At 42.5% G+C, this 24,502-nt stretch overlaps 1 protein-coding gene across 2 annotated transcripts in view; it reads left to right on the plus strand.

Annotated features, from left to right (window-relative positions):
- Positions 1-24,502, plus strand: part of NRK (Nik related kinase) — a 212,176-nt gene that overhangs the window by 67,981 nt on the left and 119,693 nt on the right. For both annotated transcript variants that reach the window (XM_069942941.1, XM_069942940.1), the window contains exons 4-6: positions 11,836-11,961; positions 12,809-12,919; positions 15,246-15,336. In XM_069942941.1, the coding sequence (XP_069799042.1) occupies positions 11,836-11,961; positions 12,809-12,919; positions 15,246-15,336 (328 nt within the window). The remainder of the gene's footprint in view (positions 1-11,835; positions 11,962-12,808; positions 12,920-15,245; positions 15,337-24,502) is intronic.

A 24,502-nucleotide genomic window follows, 5' to 3' on the forward strand; every position in this document is an offset into this window, starting at 1 on the left:
GTTGCCAGTGATAGATCACAGATAGTTTCCTGTAACGCTATGCTGCTCCTGTCGCAACCCTCCATATCCTCTTCCTTCACATGAACTCACTCATGCTCTTTTAGACACATCCAGACTAATGTCCTAGTGACTATTCAGGGCTGCCAAGGAGCACACAGGGCATATTATTAGAAAATATATACAAAAGGCCCACTGAAAGACACTCCAGAAATATACAGATTTTATTGCTCAAAGGCTAAGGTTGATGCAAGAGAGTTGTGTCTAGTGAAAACTGGCATGAGGGGAGGGGAACTATCCCTATTTTACCGATATTTTTCTCTAAAATATCTCAGAGCTTAATCTAATCAGTAACTTCCCATTGGTGACCGTGAAATCTACAGCAAAGGCAACTTGTGGTCAGAACAGGCAGGATTACTATTGCTTCAATGGGAGCACTTGACAAAGCGCCTGTTAGGCTTGGCATGGAGTAGCTGAATACTTATGGATCCCTACAACATGGATCATGGACCTACAACATATGAGCCTATGCTCGTGACTTTCTCAAAAATAGTAGAACAAATTTAGGTTGTGTTTGTTTTCTTTTTGTATGGCCAACCGTTCTCCACGGATTCTTCTCTTTAACAAGCATGTTGTACCCACATTTAAAAGGGCATTTACACACCGAGCATGAGCTTTAGAAATGCTAATATTGGTGGAAAAAAAAAAAGGAGGTGGGAAAGTCATACTTTCCTCTTCACCCCTCTTCACACAATCCCTGCAAAGCATGCATAGGCAGAGAAGGGGGACGGAATGACCTGCAACCCCAATATCACAGGACCAAACCCCAAAGGGCCCCCCAAACCCAAACGCCAAACACCACAAGTGTGAACAAGCTCTTACCTCTCACCATTGCTACTGCAGGTAGAATGGGAGAACACAAGGAGGTCCTTCCCATATGTACACAGTTTCTTCCTGCTAATTTGGATCACATGGGTCTTAAGGCCCTATTCCACGGAACGAATGTCGTTCGTATTCGGCCGATATCGGCCGCTACGAACGATAATCGTCCCGTGGAATAGAGTGCAATGATCAGCCGACATCGTTCATGTCGGCTGATCGTTGCAGTCGCTTGTTTTTCAACATGTTGAAAAACAAGCGACTCATACAGCAACGATCTGCTGCCGTCGCTCCGTTGAATAGGAGCATCGGCAGCAGACGCTGCTGTATCCTATGGGCTGCCCGGACAATCAGCGATCCTCCGAGCGGCCCCCACCCCCGCAACTCCCCGCCGCCCCCTCCCGCACTCACCCGCCTGCTGCGTTGAATAGCGGCGGCAGCGAGCGGGGAACGAGGAGCAAACGAGCGCTGAGAGCGCTCATTTGCTCCTCTTAACGACCCGTGGAATAGGGGCTTTACAAAGGAGGGGTGCCAGCCAAAATGTAACCCGGTGCCTGCAGGGTTCGGGGGGGGGGGCTTTGGGGTTCAGTCCTGTGACATTGGGGTTGCAGGTCATTCCGTGGCCCCCTTCTCTGCTTGCGCACGCTTTGCAGGGATTGTGTTCGCTGACCGGCACAATGATGTTTTTTGGTTAGGGACTCATGTGTATCAGAGACCTGCACGTTGGTACATGAGGCACTATGATTTGATCAAATTATATACCAACTTCTGATGTTGGTTTTTAATGTAGCTGAACAAGCTTTTGTGTCAACCACGGGTGTTATGTGCAGCTACTTCAGTCTTTTTGGCTTGTGCAATAATAATAAGAATCCTATGGATATAAGCTCAAATAAATAGTGTACAGCAGTGACCAAACATGTAAAGTGAAACCCAAATATATGTAAAGTTATCACCAAAATCAGTTTAATCTTGTCCCTGTTCCCAGCTGAGTTTGGTGATAACTTTACACATATTTGGGTTTCACTTTACATGTTTGGTCACTGCTGTACATTATTTATTTGAGCTTATTTCCATAGGATTCTTATTATTATTGTCTTGTATCAACTTTGTATTGGAACAGGGTGCATGATATACTTATACAGGGTGTCAGGATGACACTATACCTCGTGTCCCCATAGTTAGTCTTTTTAAGTGGTTTTAATCTTGGGATTGTTTTCATGTATTATTTTTTGTACCTGTTGGAATAAAGTACTTTATATATTTAAATTTACTTATGATATCTGGTGTGCTAGTTTACTATATGGCATATCTTTTTCTATGTTTTTTTGTTCTTTATATGGTTTTATATGCCATTTATAGCACCCTACTAAATGATTATACTTTGGGTTGTGCATGTCCTGCATGTCTTATTGGACCACTTCATTACAGAGGGACAGTTAGTGAGTCTCCATTATAGACATGAGCCACTCTCGAGAGTATAGCACAGCGCTTTGTCTGAAGAGGAGGACAGACCAGCCTGAAGCAAGAGATGCCCTGTGCAGCTGATGTGACAGCACAGAATGGTGCAATCTAGTCTACTATATGGGGGGGGGGGGGGGGGGGGGGGGGGGAGTGTTACGTCCAGATTCTACATGGTTAAACACATGGACAGTGCATGAGGCTGAACAGTGCTTCTCTATCACATTAGCTATCCTGGTGATAGAATAACTTTACTTACGGTCTATTATTCTGTTATATTGAAATTTTGAAGATATTCTATTTACCACTACATAAACATTAGTTTACCTGCATCCTATTACATTGATTAATTATATAGTGCATAAGAAAAGAGTTACCGTATTTGTACTGACATTTATCAGTTCCCTCACACCTAAATTCTGGTGAAACAGGAACGTTCTTGATCCCTAATCTAAGGGGCACACCCAAGCTTGACTCATTGTGAGACTGTAGTATGAGGTCACACCAGCCAGCTGTACTCATTTACTACTAGTTCAGCAGAAAAGACATTACTGACAATGTGCCCTGCATCTAGAAATCCACACTTCTCACCACTTCATCAAAAAATAGCCAGTGATCCGTGGCTTTTGTAATAAATTAAATTGGGACAGATAAGTGTGACCCAGTAATTGTGAAAGCTGTGTTGTCTACAGACAGCGGAGAGGAAATACAGAGGAGCTCTTACTATAGCTGAAGGTCAATGAGCAATAAAAGCTGAAATAGCACATGTTCCGCACATGAACATCTGAACAAACAATGGCTTATATTTGCAGACCATTAACAAAATGCAGCTTTTATTGAAGTATAAAAGCTTTATTAATAAGCGGACTGTACAAATGGAACAGTTACATGGTTACAGCATCTAGGATGTTCCGGAGATCCGGCCTTTCAAACCAAACACCCAAAAACAACCAAATGGTCAAAATATTATTTTCTATGGTTACAAAACTTTGGTTTGACATGTCTGTTTGTTTTATTTTTAAATTGATCCATTAATGGATCCCTAGGTATTCAGTGCGGCTTCTGTCATGATTAAAAGGGGCAGTCTGTTTCCGTCTAAAAAGTTTCTTTCAGGATCCATTCTGTCTTAGCATGACAGATAATGTGGACAGTCTCATTTTTCTGTCCTGTCAAAAAACATGATCCCATTAGATATTTTTTTTGTACAATACAAGTCTATGGCAACAGGATGCTACCGGGTAGGCATCCTGGTGTGTGTGTTTGTTTGATCCATCCTGTTTAACTTCTGTTTTTAATAAACCATTCAATTGCCTCATATTTTGAGTCCTCTTATTGAAAAAGAATTATAGGCTAAATTATAAATAATAATAATGAATATAATAATAACGACCATTATTTGCCCTTCTTATTTTTACATTGTGAGAACATAGCCTTAAGAGGTAAAATTAGAAGTATTTATAACCCTTTCGATCTACATGTGGCAGGGTTTTCATGAAACTTCTGTGTGGGGATAAAAAAAAGAAGGGGCTGGCCTATCTGTCAAACTTCTAATAAAGACAATTTATGTTGTAAATTTTTCCTATGTAATTCCTAACTGACTCCAAGACCAATATAAACTATATAATGCTCGTGATATAACACAATACTTAAAAGAGAGCCACCTCAACCATTAGCTGATCCTTGGGAGTCAAGCTTCTGAAACCCATGCCTTGCAGATGCCAGATAGCAGAAATATAATTCCTCTTTGTACCCATCTAATGTGAATCTGTACTGGCATGTAGCCATCCCCAAATTGCCGGTGCCATGTTTTAGAAGTCCTCACACCGTGTCTGGTTCAGGGGTGAACCTTTCTCCCACTGCCAGTATTTTGAAGAAAAAATACTTTTATATGCTGTGAGAGAGGCGTCGCAGGCCTAGGGCACAGAAGCTCTAGGCCACACCAGAAGGACTGCCTGCCGCAAGGCAATAAAAGTATTTTTTCTCCAAAATACTGGTGTAGCAGGCCAGATTAACCCCCGTCCAGATTATACCCGGGTATAAAATAGCCTAGGCCAGAGTATACCCCAGGGTATAAAATGGCCTAGGCCAAACTATAACCCTCCAGGCCAGAATATACCCTGGGGTATAAAATAACCTAGGCCAGAGTATACCCCGGGGTATAAAATAGCCTAGGCCAAACTATATCCGGTGTGTAAAATAGCCTAGACCAAACTATACCCCGGGGTGTAACATAGCCTAGACCAGAGTATACCCATCCAGGCCAGAATATATCCCATCTAATGTCGAACCAGGCCAGAGTATACACCGGGGGATAAACCCTACACCTGGGGATGTAAAACAGCCTGGGCCATGCAATAGCTCTCCGGGCCATAATGTTATTACTTCACTGGTTTTTTCACCCCTGGCCCAAGCCACAGTATACCCCAGGGCATATAATTTCATACCCAGGGGTGTAATATAGCCGAGGCTATACTATAAACCTGGGGACAGTGTAGCCCAGGCCACAATATACCCGGGGGATAAACTCTATATTTGGGGGGTGTAAAACCAGCCCAGACTATATCCCTCCAAGTTATCATGTCACTGTTTTTCTCAGTTCTGACCCAGGCTATAGTATACCCCAGGGGATATATTCTATACCAGGGGGTGTAAAATAGCCTAGGCCAGAATATATTCCTCCAAGTCATAATGTTATCAATTCACTGGTTTTCTCACTTCATCTCTAATTTGCTAAAAAGTGTGCAGATTTTTTTATTTTTCTATCATACTCGGACACACAGCTGCTTTCATGTAAAATAGCGCAAAACCCTTATGAAGTCTTGGACAGGTATTTATGAAGTGCACAAAATCTCCTTATTAGCAAAAAAAAACATAATTATAAATGTCCCCTATGGCCCTGTTCACACTGATCAAGAATGTCGGAATTCCATGGCGGAGCGTCCCGCCGGGGGAATCCCGCCGTGCTCAGTGTGCTGCTTTGAGGGAAGGAGAGGGAGCGCGCTCCTCCGCTGCAGACGCTCTTCGCTCAAAGAAATGACATGTCATTTATTTGAGCGAAGAGGAAAGGAAGCAGACGCCTTCACCCCTTCACTCACAGTGAGACACTGAGCACAGCAGAATTCCCCGGCGGAGCGCTCCGACGCGGAATTCCGACATTCTTCCTCAGTGTGAATGGGGTCTATGGGGGAGGCAACCAATCAGATTCCACCTTTCATTCCTCACAGACTCTTTTGGAAAATGAAAGGTGAATTGGTTACTAGGGGCAACTGAGCCAGTTTCACTTAACACCTTGGGGGAGATTTATCAAACATGATGTAAAGTGAAACTGGCTCAGTTGCCCCTAGCAACCAATCAGATTCCACCTTTCATTTTCCAAAGAGTCTGTGAGGAATGAAAAGTGGAATCTGATTGGTTGCTAGGGGCAACTGAGCCAGTTTCACTTTACACCATGTTTAATAAATCTCCCCCTATGTGTTTAGATTTTTAAGATTTACATCAGTAGCTTCTCACTCAGCAGATAAAGCCGAATCCCCAATAAAATGTAAAAAAATTAAGTATTTATTGTGTCTATCACTCAATGCTACTGATTTCATGGGGGTATAAAACAGCCTGAGGGGGTATGAATTGGCCTAGGCTGAAATATACCCCAGGGTATAAAATAGCCTAGGCCAAAATATACCCGGGGTATAATCTAGCCTAGGCCATGTTAACCCCGGGTATAGTCTGGGCTGGGGGTATACTCTGGCCTGTTACACCGGCACCAGAAGAACGGCCAAACCCCGAAATGGACACAGGGTGAGGACCTCTACAACACAGTAATTTGGGGTCGGCTTCATTCTGGTACAGATTTACTTTAAATCAAATCAAGCAGAATAGGAGTTTACTTTGCTCTGGCAAATAGAGGAGGTGTCTGCTTACATGTGAGTAATCATATGAAACATGGCTATGTCTACCAATCTTCCTAAAGAGAGAATCTCATTGGAGGAAACAAGTAGGGCAGACAAGTTGCTTTCCATTATAGTACCAGAAATACAAGACCGCATGAATCATCAAATATTGGTCCGGAGTTGGGTAGTCAGGAGGAAGATCACAGGAAAGATGGCAGTAACAAGAAAACCTTTTGATCAAGTCTCACATAGAATCTTCTTTACCTTTTACGCTATAGTCACAGAGTTATGTTTAGGTATGGCACCAAGCAATATACAAGACCGATAACCCAACAGGATTGTGCTACGTGTAGCTCCATGCTAGGTCTAGATACATAAGGGAAGTTGGTAAATCTCTTTACTAAATCATGCAGTAATAGTGATAAATGGAGCATAGGCCAGTGTAGAATCCAAGTATCACAGATAAATACATGATGGCACATAGTCCAATCTACACATCTCCTAATACTAGACTTTTGTCATGTATAGCAATTTATGTGAAGCCTACAAACATAATTTATCTGCAGACTAGTAAATATGTTGTGTTATACTGGCAGTTCCCACAAACTATATACTCGCTTCGGTCTGAACGACCGCAGCGAGTATGTAATTCTGCCGCCCTTAGACCGCAGCGAGTATATAGTTTGTGGGAACTTCCAGGACCTGACCGTTCGTGTGAATATACCCTGAAGATGGATTCAAAAGCAAATATACAATACTACACCAAATCAAAAAGGTGTAAAGTAAACTGCCTAGACCCCGCTGGAAAATTGTAACCAAGGCCTCCAATTTTATATGCAGAAGGGGCACACAGTGATGTCACCGCACAGGCATAATCCTTATATACAGAGATTATAAATACAGCATACAATAATAATCCTTATATACAGAGATTATAAATACAGTGATGTCACCGCACAGGAATAATCCTTATATACAGAGATGATAAATATAGGGATGTCACCGCCCAGTAATAATCCTTATATACAGAGATGATAAATACAGCGATGTCACCACACAGGAATAATTTTTATATACAGAGATTATAAATACAGTGATGTTACCGCCCATGAATAATTGTTATATACAGAGATTATAAATACAGTGGTGTCACGCTCAGGAATAATCCTTATATACAGAGATGATAAATACAGTGATGTCACGCCCAGGAATGTTCCTTATATACAGAGATTATAAATACAGTGTCACCGCCCAGAAATGATGCTTATATACAAAGATTATAAATACAGTGATGCCACCATACAGGAATAATCCTTATATACAGAGATTATAAATACAGTGATGTCATCATACAGGAATAATCCTTATATACATGCTCCCGCTGTGAGTATGTCTTCTCACCCAAAATAACTGACAAGGGATCCGCGGCAGATTTCGCTGCAAATTTGCAGCGTAAAATACGCTGCGAATCCGGTACGAGAGAAGCCACCCTAAAAGGGCACACTACATGGTCGAAGTGGTCTTTTTGTACCGGCAATTTTCTATGTTTCTACTCATTTCAATGTTATATAATGTGGGCAGTCAAGTGGACTCTGTGAGTATATTGCACTCCATACTGCTGGAGTGCAGTGGGTTGAAATACCCGAAGATTACAGTGACCCGGTGAGAGAGCCTTTTTTCCTTCACATTTTTGTATATATTACTGAGTTTACCGGACTGGTGGTGTCCGGAGGTGTGGAGGGTGCACATAAGCATTTTAAAGTGCGTAATTATTCTGTTGAAGTATAATGTGGGACCACATACTGTAGAATAAAAACTTGGTAGCACTTCCTTTTCCATGGGGCACTACAGTATGTTTCTCACTGAAATCAATGGGAGATTTTTTTTTTTCTTCAAGAAACCACCATTTTAGATGGGAAAATCAATGCCGTTTCTGCTCAAAGCCATGTGTTTTTGCCTGTGTGCAAATACACTTATTGCTGATTTTTTTTTATATTTTTTATGACAATTCACAGATTAGACAAGTATTAAAATCATATTGAACTGGTTATTAAAAAAAAAGGTCTTCTGTGAACTGCAGCTCAGGGAGACCCAGAGCTTGTGACTGCAGGATGCTCTAGGTCAGTGTAGGGTCATCTGGACTTCAGTCAGGAAATGCTGCTGGATCATCTTACAGGGCGGGTATGAGACACAGATCCTAAAACAAGCAATGGCTTACATTACCTCTCTCTGGTACTTATGCAGCAGTGCTTCATATCCTGCTATCTGTCATCATCTAATGTCATTCTCTAGAAAGCTATCTCAGTGAAACAAGGCCCAGTTACAGTCAACTGTTACATATACAGCACTGACCTATGTGCAATCTAATTGTATCCATAATATACACTAAGCGCAGAAGTCACGCAGAAAGCTCCTGCTGATACTATGGCCTAGTCTTATTTTATCTACATGCTAAAAATTGTTCCCCAAAATTATAATTATTTTCTATATGATCTTTCTATCTGAAAACTGTAGGAAACATCCAAGCATGGATAGTTCTACAATTTTCCACTATACCGTGTCTTGGATTATGAACATAATTCATTCTGGGAATGTGCTGGTAGTCCAAATCTCATATATTAATGCAAAATTTCCCATAAGAAATAACTGAAATACAGACGATTTGTTCCACAACTCCCATGTTCACTAAGAAAACTTACAGTTTAATTGAGAGTAAATTTACACAAACTTTTTAAAGAAATTTCTGCAGCTTTCCTATTCAAATGAATGGAACTGACTTTTACAGTAGTCATAGAAATTTCTGGACAACATATATGCTGCATGTAAATGCACCCATACACAAATTAGTATTAGATGGGCGCTGTCACTTTCCAAAGGTTTGATAGGTCATATCAATCATTTTGTCGAAAGTTTTAATCAGTTGGGGTCTGGGTGTTCACATTTTGACTGATCGCTAGATTCGTGTACTAAACGTGCTCTCTCCCAGCTGTGTTGAAGACAGAATCTCAGTCAAAACGTTTGACATGTCTCTTATGGTGAGTTTACACAGGCAGATTTATCTGACAGATTTTTGAAGCCAAAGACAGGAACAGACCATAAACAGGAAACGGGTCATGAAGGAAAGACTGAGCTTTCTCCTTTTTTCAAATCCATTCCTGGCTTTGGCTTCCAAAATCTGTCAGATAAATCGGCCTGTGTAAACGCACCATAAGTTTTTTTAGAAGTGACAGATACTTAAAAAACATTTTTATATCATTTTCCAAATTCGAATACAAATGGGGGGGGGATTTATCAAACATGGTATAAAGTGATACTGGCTCAGCTGCCCCTAGCAACCAATCAGATTCCACCTTTCATTTTCCAAAGAGTCTGTGAGGTTGCTAGGGGCAACTGAGACAGTTTTACTTTACACCATGTTTGATAAATCTCCTTTAGGGTATATTCACACGAACAGACTCGTAGCGAGATTCTCGCTGCGAGTCCGGCAGGTCCTGGCAGTTCCCACACACTATATACTCGCTGCGGTCGTTCAGTATGTAATTCTAGCGCCCTTAACCCCTTCTGCTTCTGCCCGGCTCCCCCGCTGTAAGCATACATTACCTCTCCTCGCTGCACGGGTCCGGCGTCCTGCTCTCCCGTCCGGCCAATCAGTGTGTTGCCCAGCCGCAGCCACTGATTGGCCGGACGGGAGAGCAGGACGACCGCAGCGAGTATATAGTGTGTGGGAACGACCGCAGCGAGTATATAGTGTGTGGGAACTGCCAGGACCTGCCGGACTCGCAGTGAGAATCTCGCTGCGAGTCCGTTCGTGTGAATATACCCTTATGCTGTTTAAAAAATCTGCACAGATTTTAAGGTGTACTGCAAATCTATAGTAAAAAAACAAAACTGCTGTGTGTCTGCTGTGTAATAATTCTTTTTATTCAAATATCTTTAGATATGGTAACCTATTCTACTCACTGTACCGATCTAGCAGATCTGAAGTACACATCACTTTCTTGTGTTGTGACTCCAGAAATCTCAAGGTCATACATATACTTTTATACATACAGTCAAGGTTATAAAACTAAGACCAGCAGAACCATGTGGCCACAGTTCTCAATTTCTGTTCCCAAAACTAAAATGCCCAGCTTATTCATAGCAAGTAAGGAAGTTCCTGATTTGTAAGTCCTCAGTTTAGATTTCCAGCTGACGGTGCCCCTGCACACTTGGATAACACTTACAAATGTTTTGTTTGTGCAATTGTTCACTATTAATTGCAAAAATAAATAAATAAATAAAAAGACATGTTCTTGCATGTCTCCATGGTAATAAAATGTTAATGTTAATAGAAGTCACAAGGTACCAATGTCTAATTCCAAGGTCTAGATAAATGGATTAAATACAAGATTATTCAGTGATAGCATTTTTAGACAGCAATGTGAATCTCAAATCTTTAACACTGTTATTATACCTAAAGATCTTGAGTTGTCATTTTGATATATCGATAGGGGTTGTCTAAATTGTACAAATGACAATTACATGTTGTGACACTCAAAATTATTGGAATCATAAGCGACATCAGGCTATGTTCACACTACGTAAGTACCGTAGTGATCATGGTCGTGATTACTACAGAACTTACGTAGTGCTGCTGCGGAGGGAATCACGGCCAGTGTGTATACACTTAGTATACACTCCAGCTGGGATCCCTAGCGGCGCTGCAAGAAACTGACAAGTCAGTTTTCTGTGGCCGCTATTCACTGAATAGCAGCCGCAGAAAACAATGTCAGTCCACACAGTTGTGAGCAGTGGGGAATTCGGATACGGGCACGCACGGATGCACCCGCATCAGAATTCAGCGGCAGTAAAGATCATCAGGGATGATCTTTTCTGACACAAGCCGTTCTGTGACCCGGACGGCCGGTGTCTTACAGAGTGGGAACATGGCCTCAAAGTGTATAGAGGCACCTTTAGGCTAGGTTCACACTAAGTAAAAATGACGGCGGTCTTTCATAATAACGTCCATCACTTTTATTTTTAAAATAACAGACATTATTTGCACGATGACGGCCGTTCTTACGAAAGACGGCTGTCATTTTCACATAGTACATAGTGTGAACCTAGCATTACAGTTAACTGGGATTGTAAGTTTTAATTTTATAGAGACTGTCCATAATCAACCTTTTTTCTTTTTATTACAAGTGACCATATTATACTTGATAAGTGCTTTTTAATAACTATGTTTTGCCCTTTTCTTACTTCTCATATCCTTTCTGGGCTGTAGATGGCTTCTCTCCTCATACATCATACAGTACAAGTCACATTGCTATTTATAGAAATAAATCTGGTTCTGTAAAAATATAGCACCTGATCTATTGGATGAAGCAGCCATGTGAGAAGGTTGTATAGACACAGTGCTGTTCTTCATACAATGTACAGACACTGTTGAAATGTTCACATGTGGTTCACTTGTGAAAAAAAAAATGCACTGCAGTTTTAATGAAAAAAAAAAAAAATAATAATACATGTCACGAGGCTGCTCATGCCCAAAAGGAAAAATGGGGGGGGGGAAAAGACAATTTCTAGCAAACATTTTATTGCAATCCTTTCTTAAATGTTTTGTATATTTTAGGAGGAAGAAGAAGAAATTAAACTTGAAATTAATATGCTGAAAAAGTACTCCCACCACAGAAACATTGCTACATACTATGGAGCCTTTGTAAAGAAAAGTCCAGTGGGTCAGGATGATCAGCTTTGGGTAACTATTAATGAACAACTTAAAAAATCTTAAAGGCTATGGACACCATTTTACTGATGGTATTGTTTTGTTTCCTGAATACAAAATAAAGAATCTCCCTGAGTAGCCTTCATTAAAGGGGTTTTCCCAGTAGAGATGTTCGTTCCAAACGTTGCAAAATCAAAAACAAGTTCTGGAAGATGGCGGGCTCACATCTAAAGAAGACAAAGTGCCCGTTCACACAGAGTCATAATGACACTGTATAGGAGGCGTGCGCTCTGCATCTCTCGGCGCTAAAGAATGAACATGTTCATTCTTCAGCGTGGGGAGAGAAGCCGCACGCGCCTCCCATAGAGTGTCATTATGACACGGAGGCTGGCGGCATTCCGCTGTTCTTACTCTGTGTGGCCCAAAGACAAAAAAATAAGATATTCTCACCCGGTGTCCCTTTGTGGATCTCAGTTTTCACCAGCTGCCTTTAGAGTGACAGCCGGCCATGGCCAGTGATTGACTGAGCAGACTGTCACTCTTGATTAATCTAACCTGCTGATAGCCTCCTATAGCATCCGGGACACTGAGGAGGAAGGTATGTGTCTTACACCCCACCCCCAATCAGTGACTGATGACCTATCCTATGGACACATTTGTCTATTTTGGTAAAAAAAAATTAAAATTAATAATATCCCACCATTTAGCTGCTACTCGGAGAAAGAGAAGATAAATTTGTCAGACTTTCTGCTCTATTAGTGTTAGAAACAGATTAGTATAATTCTATATGTATAAGATATAGCAGCTCCTATTAACAGTTCTCTATATTATCTGATGCCACCAAAACACACATGGATGACATGTTCTCCCTCTCTTACAGCTGGTAATGGAATACTGTGGAGCAGGATCAGTTACTGACTTGGTCAAGAAGACAAAAGGCAACTGCTTGAAGGAAGATTGGATTGCATACATCTGCAGAGAGGTTCTGCGGGTACGTTCCCAAAGGTTTTCTAGTTCGGTTTTATGTTATTGATCAGTTAGAAAACACACGCCACACTGGGTGATAGTATAACAGCTAGTTTATATGATATAATGATTGCTTTTATCATTCTAGGCTACACTTCCTGATCTTTAATCCACATTGCATGTATGTGCAGTTAATGGGGTCAGCTCCCTTTTAACATATATCCTATCCACAGTGTATCACATGAAGTCCAATTGATGCAATCTGATACTTTCCCTAGACAAGGAATAGAGGAGTAACACTGAACATGTCCATATAACCATAGGGGGGCATTTATCAATTCCGGCGTTTTATGCGCCGGACTTAAAAATGTCCCCGCAGACATAGAGGCGTATAAATGTCCCCCATAGACTGTATCCATGTTTTCCAGGTCTCCCTAGGGATGCATCCATCTTCTGCAGCCACCGGTAATCAAATGCTATACAATCGGGTTTGGATTGACTCATATCTAGACATATCTGATCTGGAATTCCACATCAGTTTATATTATCAGAATTTTAATAACATAGATCATTGGATACTTATTACAGAATTTACTAGATACTGTAAAGATATCAAAATGGAGAGGGCGGTTTCTGTAATCATTTGAAACCAGCAGGAAACCATTTCACCAAAGAATTCTCAGATGAAAATATATTTATGAAAAAGCAGGAAAAATTATTTCTAAGAAGTGTTTTAAAGGCAAAAAGAAAATTTGATATTCATATTATATGCAAAATTGTGCATAAAATAGAGGGACTCAGTCAGAGAGAAAGTCTGCCTTTATATAAATAGAGATATCTGCTCTATCTTCCAAGTTTTAAAACTTTCTATGAATCTGTACATTAAATGCAACAAATTAAAAATTAAAAAGTATTGACTGCCTAAATGCAAAGGGGCAGCATGTTATAGAGCAGGGAGAGGATAACATTATTCATTTCATTTATTTGTGTAAAGCTTATTATGGAAGTGGGTGGTCCTATTCAGTGATTGACAGCTATGTATATAGAGAGAGCAGTCATTGACGGACCACTCATATGACTACAAGAATGAGCAGAATTGATTACTAGCTATCCTGAATTTTTTTACCACAAAACTATATATCAGTTTTCTAAACTCTTCCTCTTCTACAACATGCGTCCTTCAGATCGGACTATATTTTTAATAAGGCAGGTTATTTGTGGATAGGCTATCAATATGTTTTTTCCTGGAAAACCTCTTTAAGGGTGCTGTACTACATAGCAGTTTTTTGTTTTTTTTTAAACAGACACTGTAGTTTCTGAGCCAAAAATAAGAGTGGATTTAAAAGGAACAGTAAACATAGAGGAGGGACTTGCAGTGGCCTGTTAACAAAATGCTGTATGTGATGACAGGCTAAAGGGGTTTTCCGGAAATTATGAAGTTGTGTTTGGTACTACACTTGGTGTCCACTTACAGTATCAGGTGCAGTATAAGGCAATGTACAGATGCACCACAGTATCTAGTATTAGACTGAAGCCATTTCTTCATAGTGCCTTTACTGTCTTGATTAGAGTTGAGCAAAGTTCCAGTGGCTCGATATATCCATGTTTTCCAGGATTCCCCAGGGCTGTCCAACATTAATTAAATGCTGCATGCTCGTGTTCGGACAAACACGAGTACAGTATGCATTAAGTTTGCTCAACACTAATGTTGACCAGTAAGGGTTCTGGTGGGAGGTGGACACCAATTAATCACACACCGATGGCCTATCCCAAATATTGACATTCAATAAAAACTGTTGGGGGGAAAAAACAACTCTTCAAGGGTAGCTTCACAAGTACAATATTGTAGCAGGTTTCACAGCGAAATCCACTACAATACTCTGTACTGTCATTGTCTACGGCTCTGCATTCTAGCAGCTGATTTTCTTGCCAAAAATCCACTGTGTGGCTATGTTCACACAACGTATGTTTTGTATAAATCACAGCCGTTGTTGCAATTTGCAACAACAGCCGTGATTAATACAAAACATACTTCGTATTAGAATGAATGGATGGAGCGTGTGGCTCTGGCTGCATGCTCGATTGTGTGCAGCGCGGATTTGGGATGCGAATTCACCAGAAGTGAAGATCATCCGTCCGGTACTGCTGTTCATAATCACTGCGAAACTCACAGCATGATATCCGCTGCGATGCAGTATGTGAGAAACTAGGCTAAGGGAATAAAAAATAAAAGGGAATCTGGCATTGGAAACTTCACCATCCTGTGGGTTGACTTTTTCATATCTCACATAATACATTCCTTCCACAGTAAAGGTATTTGCTGTTTCACATGACAGGTTTATGTATTGCAGGGTCTGGCTCACCTCCATGCTCACCATGTTATTCACAGGGATATCAAAGGGCAAAATGTTCTTCTGACAGAGAATGCAGAAGTGAAATTGGGTGAGTACCAGTTCAATCACATATTGTATATGCAGCAGTCAGCTGATAGTGGATAAGTGATTTGATGATAAAACCTAATACTGATCATCTCTAATGAACCTTTTAGGTCTTTCTGAATGGATCTGAATATTTCAGAGTTTATATAAAAATACTTGAGATTCAAGCTGTTACGCAACACCACAAGTTGGTGGGGAAATTCTGCTACATCCAGTTGTTAGCTTGTCTAGTAATAGATACTGAAAAATCACCATACATATGGTCTCCTATTGATAAAGTATAGCCTTATCTTACTTTTATTCAGAAAAGAATCCACATTTTAGGAAAGTGTAAAGCCCAATTTTTTTCTTTTCTAGTGCAGAATTTCTTCATTCTCAACTTCAGTCTTCGACATTTCCAATAGTTCATGGTCTAAGGAAACCCTAAGGTCATGAATTGATCTTGGCTTTAGCTTTTTCTTAAAGAAGAAGGAAAACAATTCCTCCTAAAATCATCTACCATATTTTTGGTCACTAACAGCAGGCAGGAGTGCAGAACTGCACACAAAGGTTTGGCTAATAAAGAAACTAGAACATTGGGTTCTAATAAGGGTTCATTCATACATCAGTAGAATTTCATCTATACACGGATGGTGTTCTGCGGACTGGACCTGGGATCTCCCAGCATCATGATAAATTATTATGTTAGGAGCTCCTAAACAGTTTAATAGTTCACGCTAGTGTACTGACACAGCTGTGTGGCTGTTTAGGAGCTCCAAACATCATAATTAATTATGATGCTGGAAGCTCCCAAGTCCAGTCTGTAGAACACTGTCCGTATATCGACGGAATTCTATGGACATGTAAGTCATCCCTAAGATGGCTGCTTCATGCTTGTCAATGAAAAGGCAGATTGTGATGGTAACAGTGAAGGTTTGTTCACATTAGGCCATATTTGCATGTGACCCGATTTACTACCAATGGTGACTGCATCCTTAGATGATTTTATACACAGAATTTCCCAAAAAATATAACTATTAACACTCTCAGGAAGAAAAAATAAATGAGAATTCATCATCACTATGCGGTTTTTGTTGTGTTTTGTTTTATTATGCATAAATTTTCATCCTCTATCTAGTCCTTTCTGAGACCCTGTGACCCCCAATCAGATTTTTTAGGGTCAGACACACCTCCTTCCTCTTCCCTCGTCCCTGCCTTGACTGATTTACGTACAGGGCTTTGGTTTCAGCACTGAGCCCTGTACATCAATCAGGCATGGTGGAGAGGCAGGAGGCATGCATGCAATGGATCAGCAACACCTCCTTGATGGTTGAGGATTAGATAAGGCACTGGTATATATATATATATATATATATATATATATATATTTTTTTTTTTTTTTTTTTTTTTTTTCCCTTAACACCAGTTTTATGTCCTAACCGAGTGTAGCTTCCAATCCAATGAATGTATGCTTTTGTGTTTTTTAAGTGCTGTCACCAGCTGGCTTAAAGGATAAGTCCAGTCAATTTATAAGTTTCTGGGTCAAGTAAGGGTACAGAAAGTTATTAATTGCCTGGATTTATCTTTTAAAGTGGGTAGGGGAAAAACCCCTGATGGGGTATGGGAGTGACCTCCCACCCTCGCTTTTGTCACTCCCAAAAAAAACTCACCCTATGGGTACCTTCACATGTGGCTGCGGGTCTGCTGAGTAAAATCCACAGGGCATTTTTATACCGTTGACCACCGTTAGTCGACATGGGGTCAGCCATTCAGCTATCTCCTCCCTGATGGTCCGGAGGAGCTCCTGCCCACTGTGGCTTCGTTGACCCAGGCTCACCAAATGGAGGACAGCCTGAGAGCGGCGGGCCTGACATCGGTGGTAAGACACTGGGTCAGGTTGGACTGCAGTGGTGGTGGAGGCAGAACTTGTGCTACCCGCTGCTGGCCCCCTAAAGCACCGTGGAGGTGACAGTGGCAAGAATGGGCCAACTTCCTGATGGTCTCTTGGAAGGATGTTGACCCAATGGGCAGTAACGGACATGTACTGCCCTTGCCCATAATTAGAGGACCAGACATCAGCACTCAGGTGCACTGTCTTGGACACCGAGAGTCCCAATGAGTCGCCAACCTTTCTCTTCACATAACTGTGCAGTGATGGGACAGCTTTGCCAGAGAAGTAGTGGCGGCTGGGGACTCGCCATCTGGGGTGCGCACACGCCACAAAATCCCTGAAAGGCTCGGAGTCCACAACATTAAAAGGCAGGGACTGAAGCACCAGCAGTTTAACCAGGTGTCCGGTCAGTTTCTGTGCCATGGGATGGCTGCTGGAGTACACCTGACATTTGGCCATGGACTCAGTCAGCGATTGCTGCCTCATTAGGGGTGTAGATGGCAGGGAGACTGTGCTGCTGCTGGCAACTGAGGCTGACGAGCCCTGAGTTCCAGTGAGAGGATGCTGCATGATGGGATCTGCAGTGTATGGTGCATAATGACAGGAGGTGGCATTGGGGTCACGGTTTTTCCAGGCCTGTTGGTGTTGCCTTTCCATGTGCTTCCTCATGGATGTTGTCCCAAGGTTATCACCCCTGCCACGACTGACCCTCTCATTGCACAGCAGGCACAGAGCGATGTGCTTATCTGTCCCCAGCTGAAAGAACTGCCAGACGACAGAGGACCATGGTTTGCTGCCAGCCACGGGGGGGGGTCTTGCTGGTTGTTCACTGTCACCGCTGCCTGAGGGTCCCCTCTCAGGACCAAGGCTTGGAGGTAATGGACTCTGCCTGGTAGATTGTCTTCTACCCCTCCCTCTTGTGCCTCGCTTCCTTGCACCAGTGGGATGTTGCTGTCTCGGTAGCACCTCAATTTCCTCCCCTGATGATGAGGAGGATAATGGTGTTTGGGGGCACCACGTCCGATCAGCGACATCATCATCACCACCACTGCTACTGTCCTCCAGTGGCTGGGACAGGATCTCAGGTGTGGCACTGGATGCCCCTCCCTGGCTTACAGCCACCACCTCCTCTGCAGTCTCTGCACGTTCCACCTGCTGCCTTTGGGGGACTATCTCCTACTCCTCATCATCAAAAAGTGGTAGAGAATCCAAAGGCAGATGAAGATTTGCCAACAGTTCCCTGGCAGAGGGTGCCCCAAAGGTGAGTGGCATAGTAATAACAGGGGACAGGGCAGAGGACTCTCGCTGACCGTCCCATGTAAGGGTGGTGTCGGATGATCCAGCCGACTTCGTTTGGGAGCTTTGGGCGGTGGAAGTGGAGGATTGGGTAAGCCAATCTAGAACCGCTGGCTGTGTGGTTCTTACAGAACCACTGGGTGTCTGGGGTAGCTGCACCCTGCTGCCACGCCTGTTACCCCGGCTGCCACCGGGCCTGGTGCTGCCACTTCTCCTAGCCTCACCGCCTCTTGCAGTCCCTGCCTGTGAAGTGCTGGATGTAGGACGCTTGGACATGGTTCTTTTGTTGGGGGAAAATGAAAGAAGCTACTGGCCGCAAGGCACAAACTTTCAGTGACAATCTTGTGGGTTGGCGGCACCCAGCAAAGTAGCAATGTACAGGTAATCACAAAACACCTTTTTTTTAATTTTTACTTTTTTGTGTTTTTTTGTACTTTTTTTAAACCTTCTTTTAATGAACTTTTTAAAGAACTTTTGTGGTTGCAGCCAGCTATACGGGGTTGACAGCACCCAGCAAAGCAGCAATGTACAGGTTAGCACAAACAAACAAACAACCTTTTCAACTTTTTTAGGGTTTTTTGTGGGTTGCAGCTATACGGGGTTGACAACTTTGTGGGTTGCAGCTATACGGGGTTGACAGCACCCAACAAAGCAGCAATGTACAGGTTATCACAAACGAACAAACAAACAACCTTTTTTTTTTGTTTTTTGGTTTTTTTTTAACAACTTTGTGGGTTGCAGCTATACGGGGTTGACAGCACCCAACAAAGCAGCAATGTACAGGTTATCACAAACAAACAAACAACCTTTTTTTTAAAACTTTTTTAGGGTTTTTTTTAACAACTTTGTGGGTTGCAGCTATACGGGGTTGACAGCACCCAACAAAGCAGCAATGTACAGGTTATCACAAACGAACAAACAAACTTTTTTTTTTTTTTTTTTAGTTTTTTGGCGTTTTTTTTAATGAAGTTTTTTGGTTGCAGCTATACGGGGGTTGATGGCACCCACCACAGCAGCAACAACTAGCGTCTCCTCTCAGTCACAGAACGGTAGCTGGTTCTGACTCTTCTCACTTTTCTCTGTCTTTTTTTTTTATCTCCCTATCTCTGCCTGGATATCACAAGTTTTTTACTTCCTATCTCTCCCTCTCTCTACCTCCCTGTAGCTATCTACTTGTTTGCCTATCTATCTATGTGCTTTCCCTCCCTAACTAGCACAGAGCTTCTCTCTCTCTGCAGTCTAGACACACAATGAGAAAGAACGTGAACGCTCAGGCACTTCCTGTTCCTGTAGTGACGTCACACACCTTGATATTCACATAATAACAGGATAAAAGGGATGATAGGAGTAATAATTCCTTATATCCTCTTCCATTCTGTGAAAACAATACAGTTTTGCGACGCCATTGCGGTTTTAACGAACTTCGTAACAAACTTTTTGAAAGTTCGGTTCGGTACCAAATCTGGTTCGTAACGGTTCGGTTCGCTCATCCCTACTTTTGAGTGGTAGACAAGCAGCACAGGATGCCTGTTGCTTACATTTAGATTTCAGAGGGAGTGTTGTTTCAAACATAGAGTGTACAAAGTATTGTCTGTAGGGCTCTTCCTCTGTAAGTGAGAATCATACACAGCATGGGGCTATTAATAATCAAGCCTTTATACAGTTAGGAGCCAATGCATTGCATGAGCTTAAAACTGCCGTGTAAGTGAAGACCGATGTTAAGGGTGAATGGTTTTAATTAGGTTGCCAGCTCTTTTGGAGGAACTGGTTATGGCTTGGCAAGAACAGGGTGAAATGCTGCACACATAGAGTGAATTATATTGTTTTATTAGATACAGATGTCTAATAATTTTACTAGCGATGATCTAGAAATATGGGATGATATTAGCTATCAACACAAGTCATAAAATTGCAAGTGGTAAATTCTGCAGACTCAATAGGGTGACATGCTCTAGACCTTGGTGAGAAGACCTGTAAGTTGTCAAATTAAAGGGGTGCTCCGGCGGGGGGGCACTTTTTTGGGGGGACCGGGGAGGAGGTGGCTGAAATAAAAGACGTCCACTTACCTCCCCGGTTCCAGCGGCGGGTCCCGCATCACGGCGCTCCGGTCCCCGGTTCCCGGCCGCTTCCGGGTGTCTGACGCGGGCCCGAGACGTGACGTCTCAGGTCTGCTCAGCCACTCAGTGAAGGAGGCGGGATCTGTTTGAAGTCCGCTCGGATCCCGCCTCCTTCATTGAGTGGCTGAGCGGCCCTGAGACGTATCGTCTCAGGCGGCGTCAGACACCCGGAAGCGACCGGGAACCGGGGACCGGAGCGCCGTGATGCGGGGCCCGCCGCTGGAACCGGGGAGGTAAGTGGACGTCTTATTTCAGCCACCTCCTCCCCGGTCCCCCCAAAAAAGTGCCCCCCCCGCCGGAGCACCCCTTTAATGCTGGAATTTTGTAATCCAATCAAAGCATGTTTTTTTTTTCCATGCAAGATTTATTAGAAGCACCTGTAGGAATGTTGATCTCTTACGGTACTTTTATATGTAGAGGTAAATTCACTTCATTTACAACAAATGATTTCTTATCCCAGACAAAAAACAAACAAACTCTAAAGTCCTTTTTCTATGCAATCTCCTGTCCACCATCTGTTGTTAGGGATATTTTGTCTCCAGCAACAACCAATTCAAAACACAGGACGTGAGGGTGGGGACTAAACTAGTGCTAAGCTAGTGCAGCACATTGAAAAGGCCTAGGCTGTGTACCTGCAATCTGTTAGTCTGTCTACCTGATGGGTCTCCAAACTGCGGCCCTCCAGCTGTTGCAAAACTACAACTCCCATCATGCCTGGACAGCTAAAGCTTTGGATTTGGCTGTCCAGGCATGATGGGAAATGTAGTTTTGCAACAGCTGGAGGGCCGCAGTTTGGAGACCCATGGTCTACCCCCTCAAGAGGGATCAAAGCTTAGCCCTAAAGGATTTATCCAGGATTAGAAAAATATGGCCACCTTCTTCTAAAAACAGCAACATTCTTGCCTTTAGTTTGGGTGTGGTTTTGTAATTAAAGGGGTTATCCAGTGCTACAAAAACATGGCCACTTTCTTTCAGAGACAACACTACTCTTGTCTCCAGTTCAGGTGCGGTTTGCAATTAAGCTCCATTCACTTCAATGGAACTGAGCAGCAAAACCCCACCCAAGCTGGAGACAAGAGTGTGGCTGTCTCTGGAAGAAAGTGGCCGTGTTTTTGTAGCGCTGGATAACCCCTTTAAGCTCTAAGTTCGCATAATTGTTAATGGTAAACGATCCAAACGACCACTATTGCGAAAGACCTGAAATCGTTCACCCATTTACATGGAAAGATAATCGTTACTTATGATCGTTATTGCGGTCGTCTTGTCGTCGCTATTGCGTTCGTCACTATTGCGAACGACTGAACGACGTCTTATTCAATGCAAACAATTTGCAAACGAGCAAGGATAAAAATAGGTCCAGGTCTTATTAAGCGATCAACGATTTCTCGTTCGGTCGTTAATCGTTAACTGCTATTCAAATGAACGATTATCGTTTAGATTCTAACGATTTAACGATAATCTGAACGATAATCCTCCCATGGAATAGGGCCCCTAAACTGAGTTGCAAAACCGCATCCAAAAAGGAAACAAGAGTGGTGCTGTTTCTGGAATAAAGTTTTTCTAAATCAAGGCCCCCTCCTCTAAGCTGCAGTTCAGTGACTATTTAACTCCTTCTTTGCTGTGTTAATGCTGTTTATTTAATTTCTACTCACAAAGAACTTTCCCAGTCAGAGGATCAACACCTTGCCTTCCTCCACATGGCATTGATAGTAGTGTGCTCCAAATCATCCCCGACACAGTTACAGCCTGTTCAGTCTAGTTCATAGCAGAGAGGAGTAAAAGCTGTGCTGTGACTGGCCAGATAACTAAAGGAGGAAGTAACTGTTTGTGTACCACTGGCAAACAGCCCAGCTCTGGTCCTGAAATGGGGAGAATACTAAACGTGTGTCCCATGGAGGGGTATTAAAGGAGAAGTCCAGAGATTTTTTTTCATTTTAAAATCCTGCACGGGCAGGGGGAAAATCTCAAGGAACAACAATTTACCTCTCCCCATGCCTGTGAATTGCTGTGTCAGAATGTCCAAAACCTTCACCAGAAGGTATTTTCCCCCCAATTTGTAAAGTCATCAAAACTCCTGGGGGGGGATGCCTGACCCAGCTAACGGACAGCTCGCTCAGCCAATCGGTCACTGGTGTGGCGTCTTGCCCTAGTCACTAACTCGCCGAGCGGGCTGTCAGGTTGTGACGTCGGCTGAGAAGATGATCCTGGAGGCCAGCAGGGCGATCTGGCGCCGGACAGGCATGGGGATGAGTGAGTAGTAGTGGTTGTTATGCCCCCCCCCCTTTCCAACCCTGCCTCTTCCAAAAATTGTTGCAGCCCCAGACTTCTCCTTTAAAATCACCTTGTCACCACTCTGAGGGGGTAATCTTCAGGTTTTTTTTTTATTCTTTTATACAAACAGATACAAAACTCGGAACCACTCACAGTTTTAGTCAGCTGAACTTGGATCACAAAAGAACTGAGGTCTGACTCCTGTAGCTGTTACAGGAATGTCCAGTATTGTGACCACCTGAAGCGGGCCTAACACTGTATTTCCACATATTGTACTTGGTAGTCTTTGTTGCAAAGACTAAATTGCTAGGGATATAATGAAGATTTATGAAGGCACTACAAGAAGGCACTCAGGATGCCCAAGGGTGTGTAGTGGATGGGATTCATAGACATGGCTTTGCCAGAAGCAGTATATTTACATTCAATGATACTATGTAAAGCCAGATTAGGTTAAGATTTTAGCTTTGCCTGCTTAGTGTGAGACAGGCTTGTATTTCATATATTGATTTCTGGTAATACTGTTACTTAAGGTCACCAAATCAATGCACAGAGTCAGCTAGAAGAAACAGGATGCTGGATGGTTTCTGACACACCCTTGGGTTAAAAAGTTAACCTAAGTGTCTTTGACGCCCAGGATGTTTTTCAACACCCTCAGCTTCACATGTATCTCGCTTCTTACCAAACGCATTATTTAACGTGAGAAATTTAACTTTTGTCATCTTTTGCAATTGTTGCTCAATTGCAGACATTACATTCCAGTAATCATTGTTTCTGAAAGTCATATACTGGTTTCAAGTAGATCTTAAGTTATAACCTAAGATGGCCTCGGGTCCCATGGTCCTCCAGAGCAAGGGATTCCAGGGGACTTTTCATCTGCTGCAGCTAAACAAGTTCATCTCCTTCTATAATTGCATAATACATTTTGCTGATTCATTTCATTTAAAAGCCAAAATGAGAACAGATGATTGAGATTTAATATTAGATTTAAAACAGATGGTTTATTTCTATAGGCATTGCTATTTATGTCTATGGGATCTGTATGAGATTGGGGCTCAGTCATCCCGGTGAATTGGGCTGAGGTGTAATTCCACCGCCATTTAATGGCAAATATTTGCTGTTATTTTAAAACAACGGCTGTTATATTGAAATAATGGTAGTTATTTACTGTTATTTGGCGGCCATCCACTCAATTTCAACATTGTGTGAACAGAGCCTTTCTGTGTTTTCAAACCACTCCTGGTTTTGGTTGCAATATGAGGACCACAATACTGACTGAAATACGTAGTGTGAACCCAGCCTAAGGCTGTATTACACAGCACATTATAAAGGAGGAAGCGAGCGTCAATCTGCCAGATTAGCGCTCGCTCCTCCTTGTTCCCTGCTCGATTACATGTACAAACAGTGAGCAGGAGGATGGGGGGGGGGCACGGGCAGCTGCGGGAGGGGCTCCCAGGACGTTCCTTAGATCTTCTGGGGCGTCCCATTAAAGTCAGTGAGGGCCGCAATCTTGATCTTTTAACACGAGCTATTACAGCAAACGATTATCAGCCAGAACAGTCGGTGATTGACCAATAATGGCTGAATTGTTTGGTGTAATAGTGTATTACAGTGGAACA

Source organism: Dendropsophus ebraccatus, chromosome 10 (assembly GCF_027789765.1).
Source record: "Dendropsophus ebraccatus isolate aDenEbr1 chromosome 10, aDenEbr1.pat, whole genome shotgun sequence".
In the NCBI taxonomy this organism is placed as follows: Eukaryota; Metazoa; Chordata; class Amphibia; order Anura; family Hylidae; genus Dendropsophus; species Dendropsophus ebraccatus.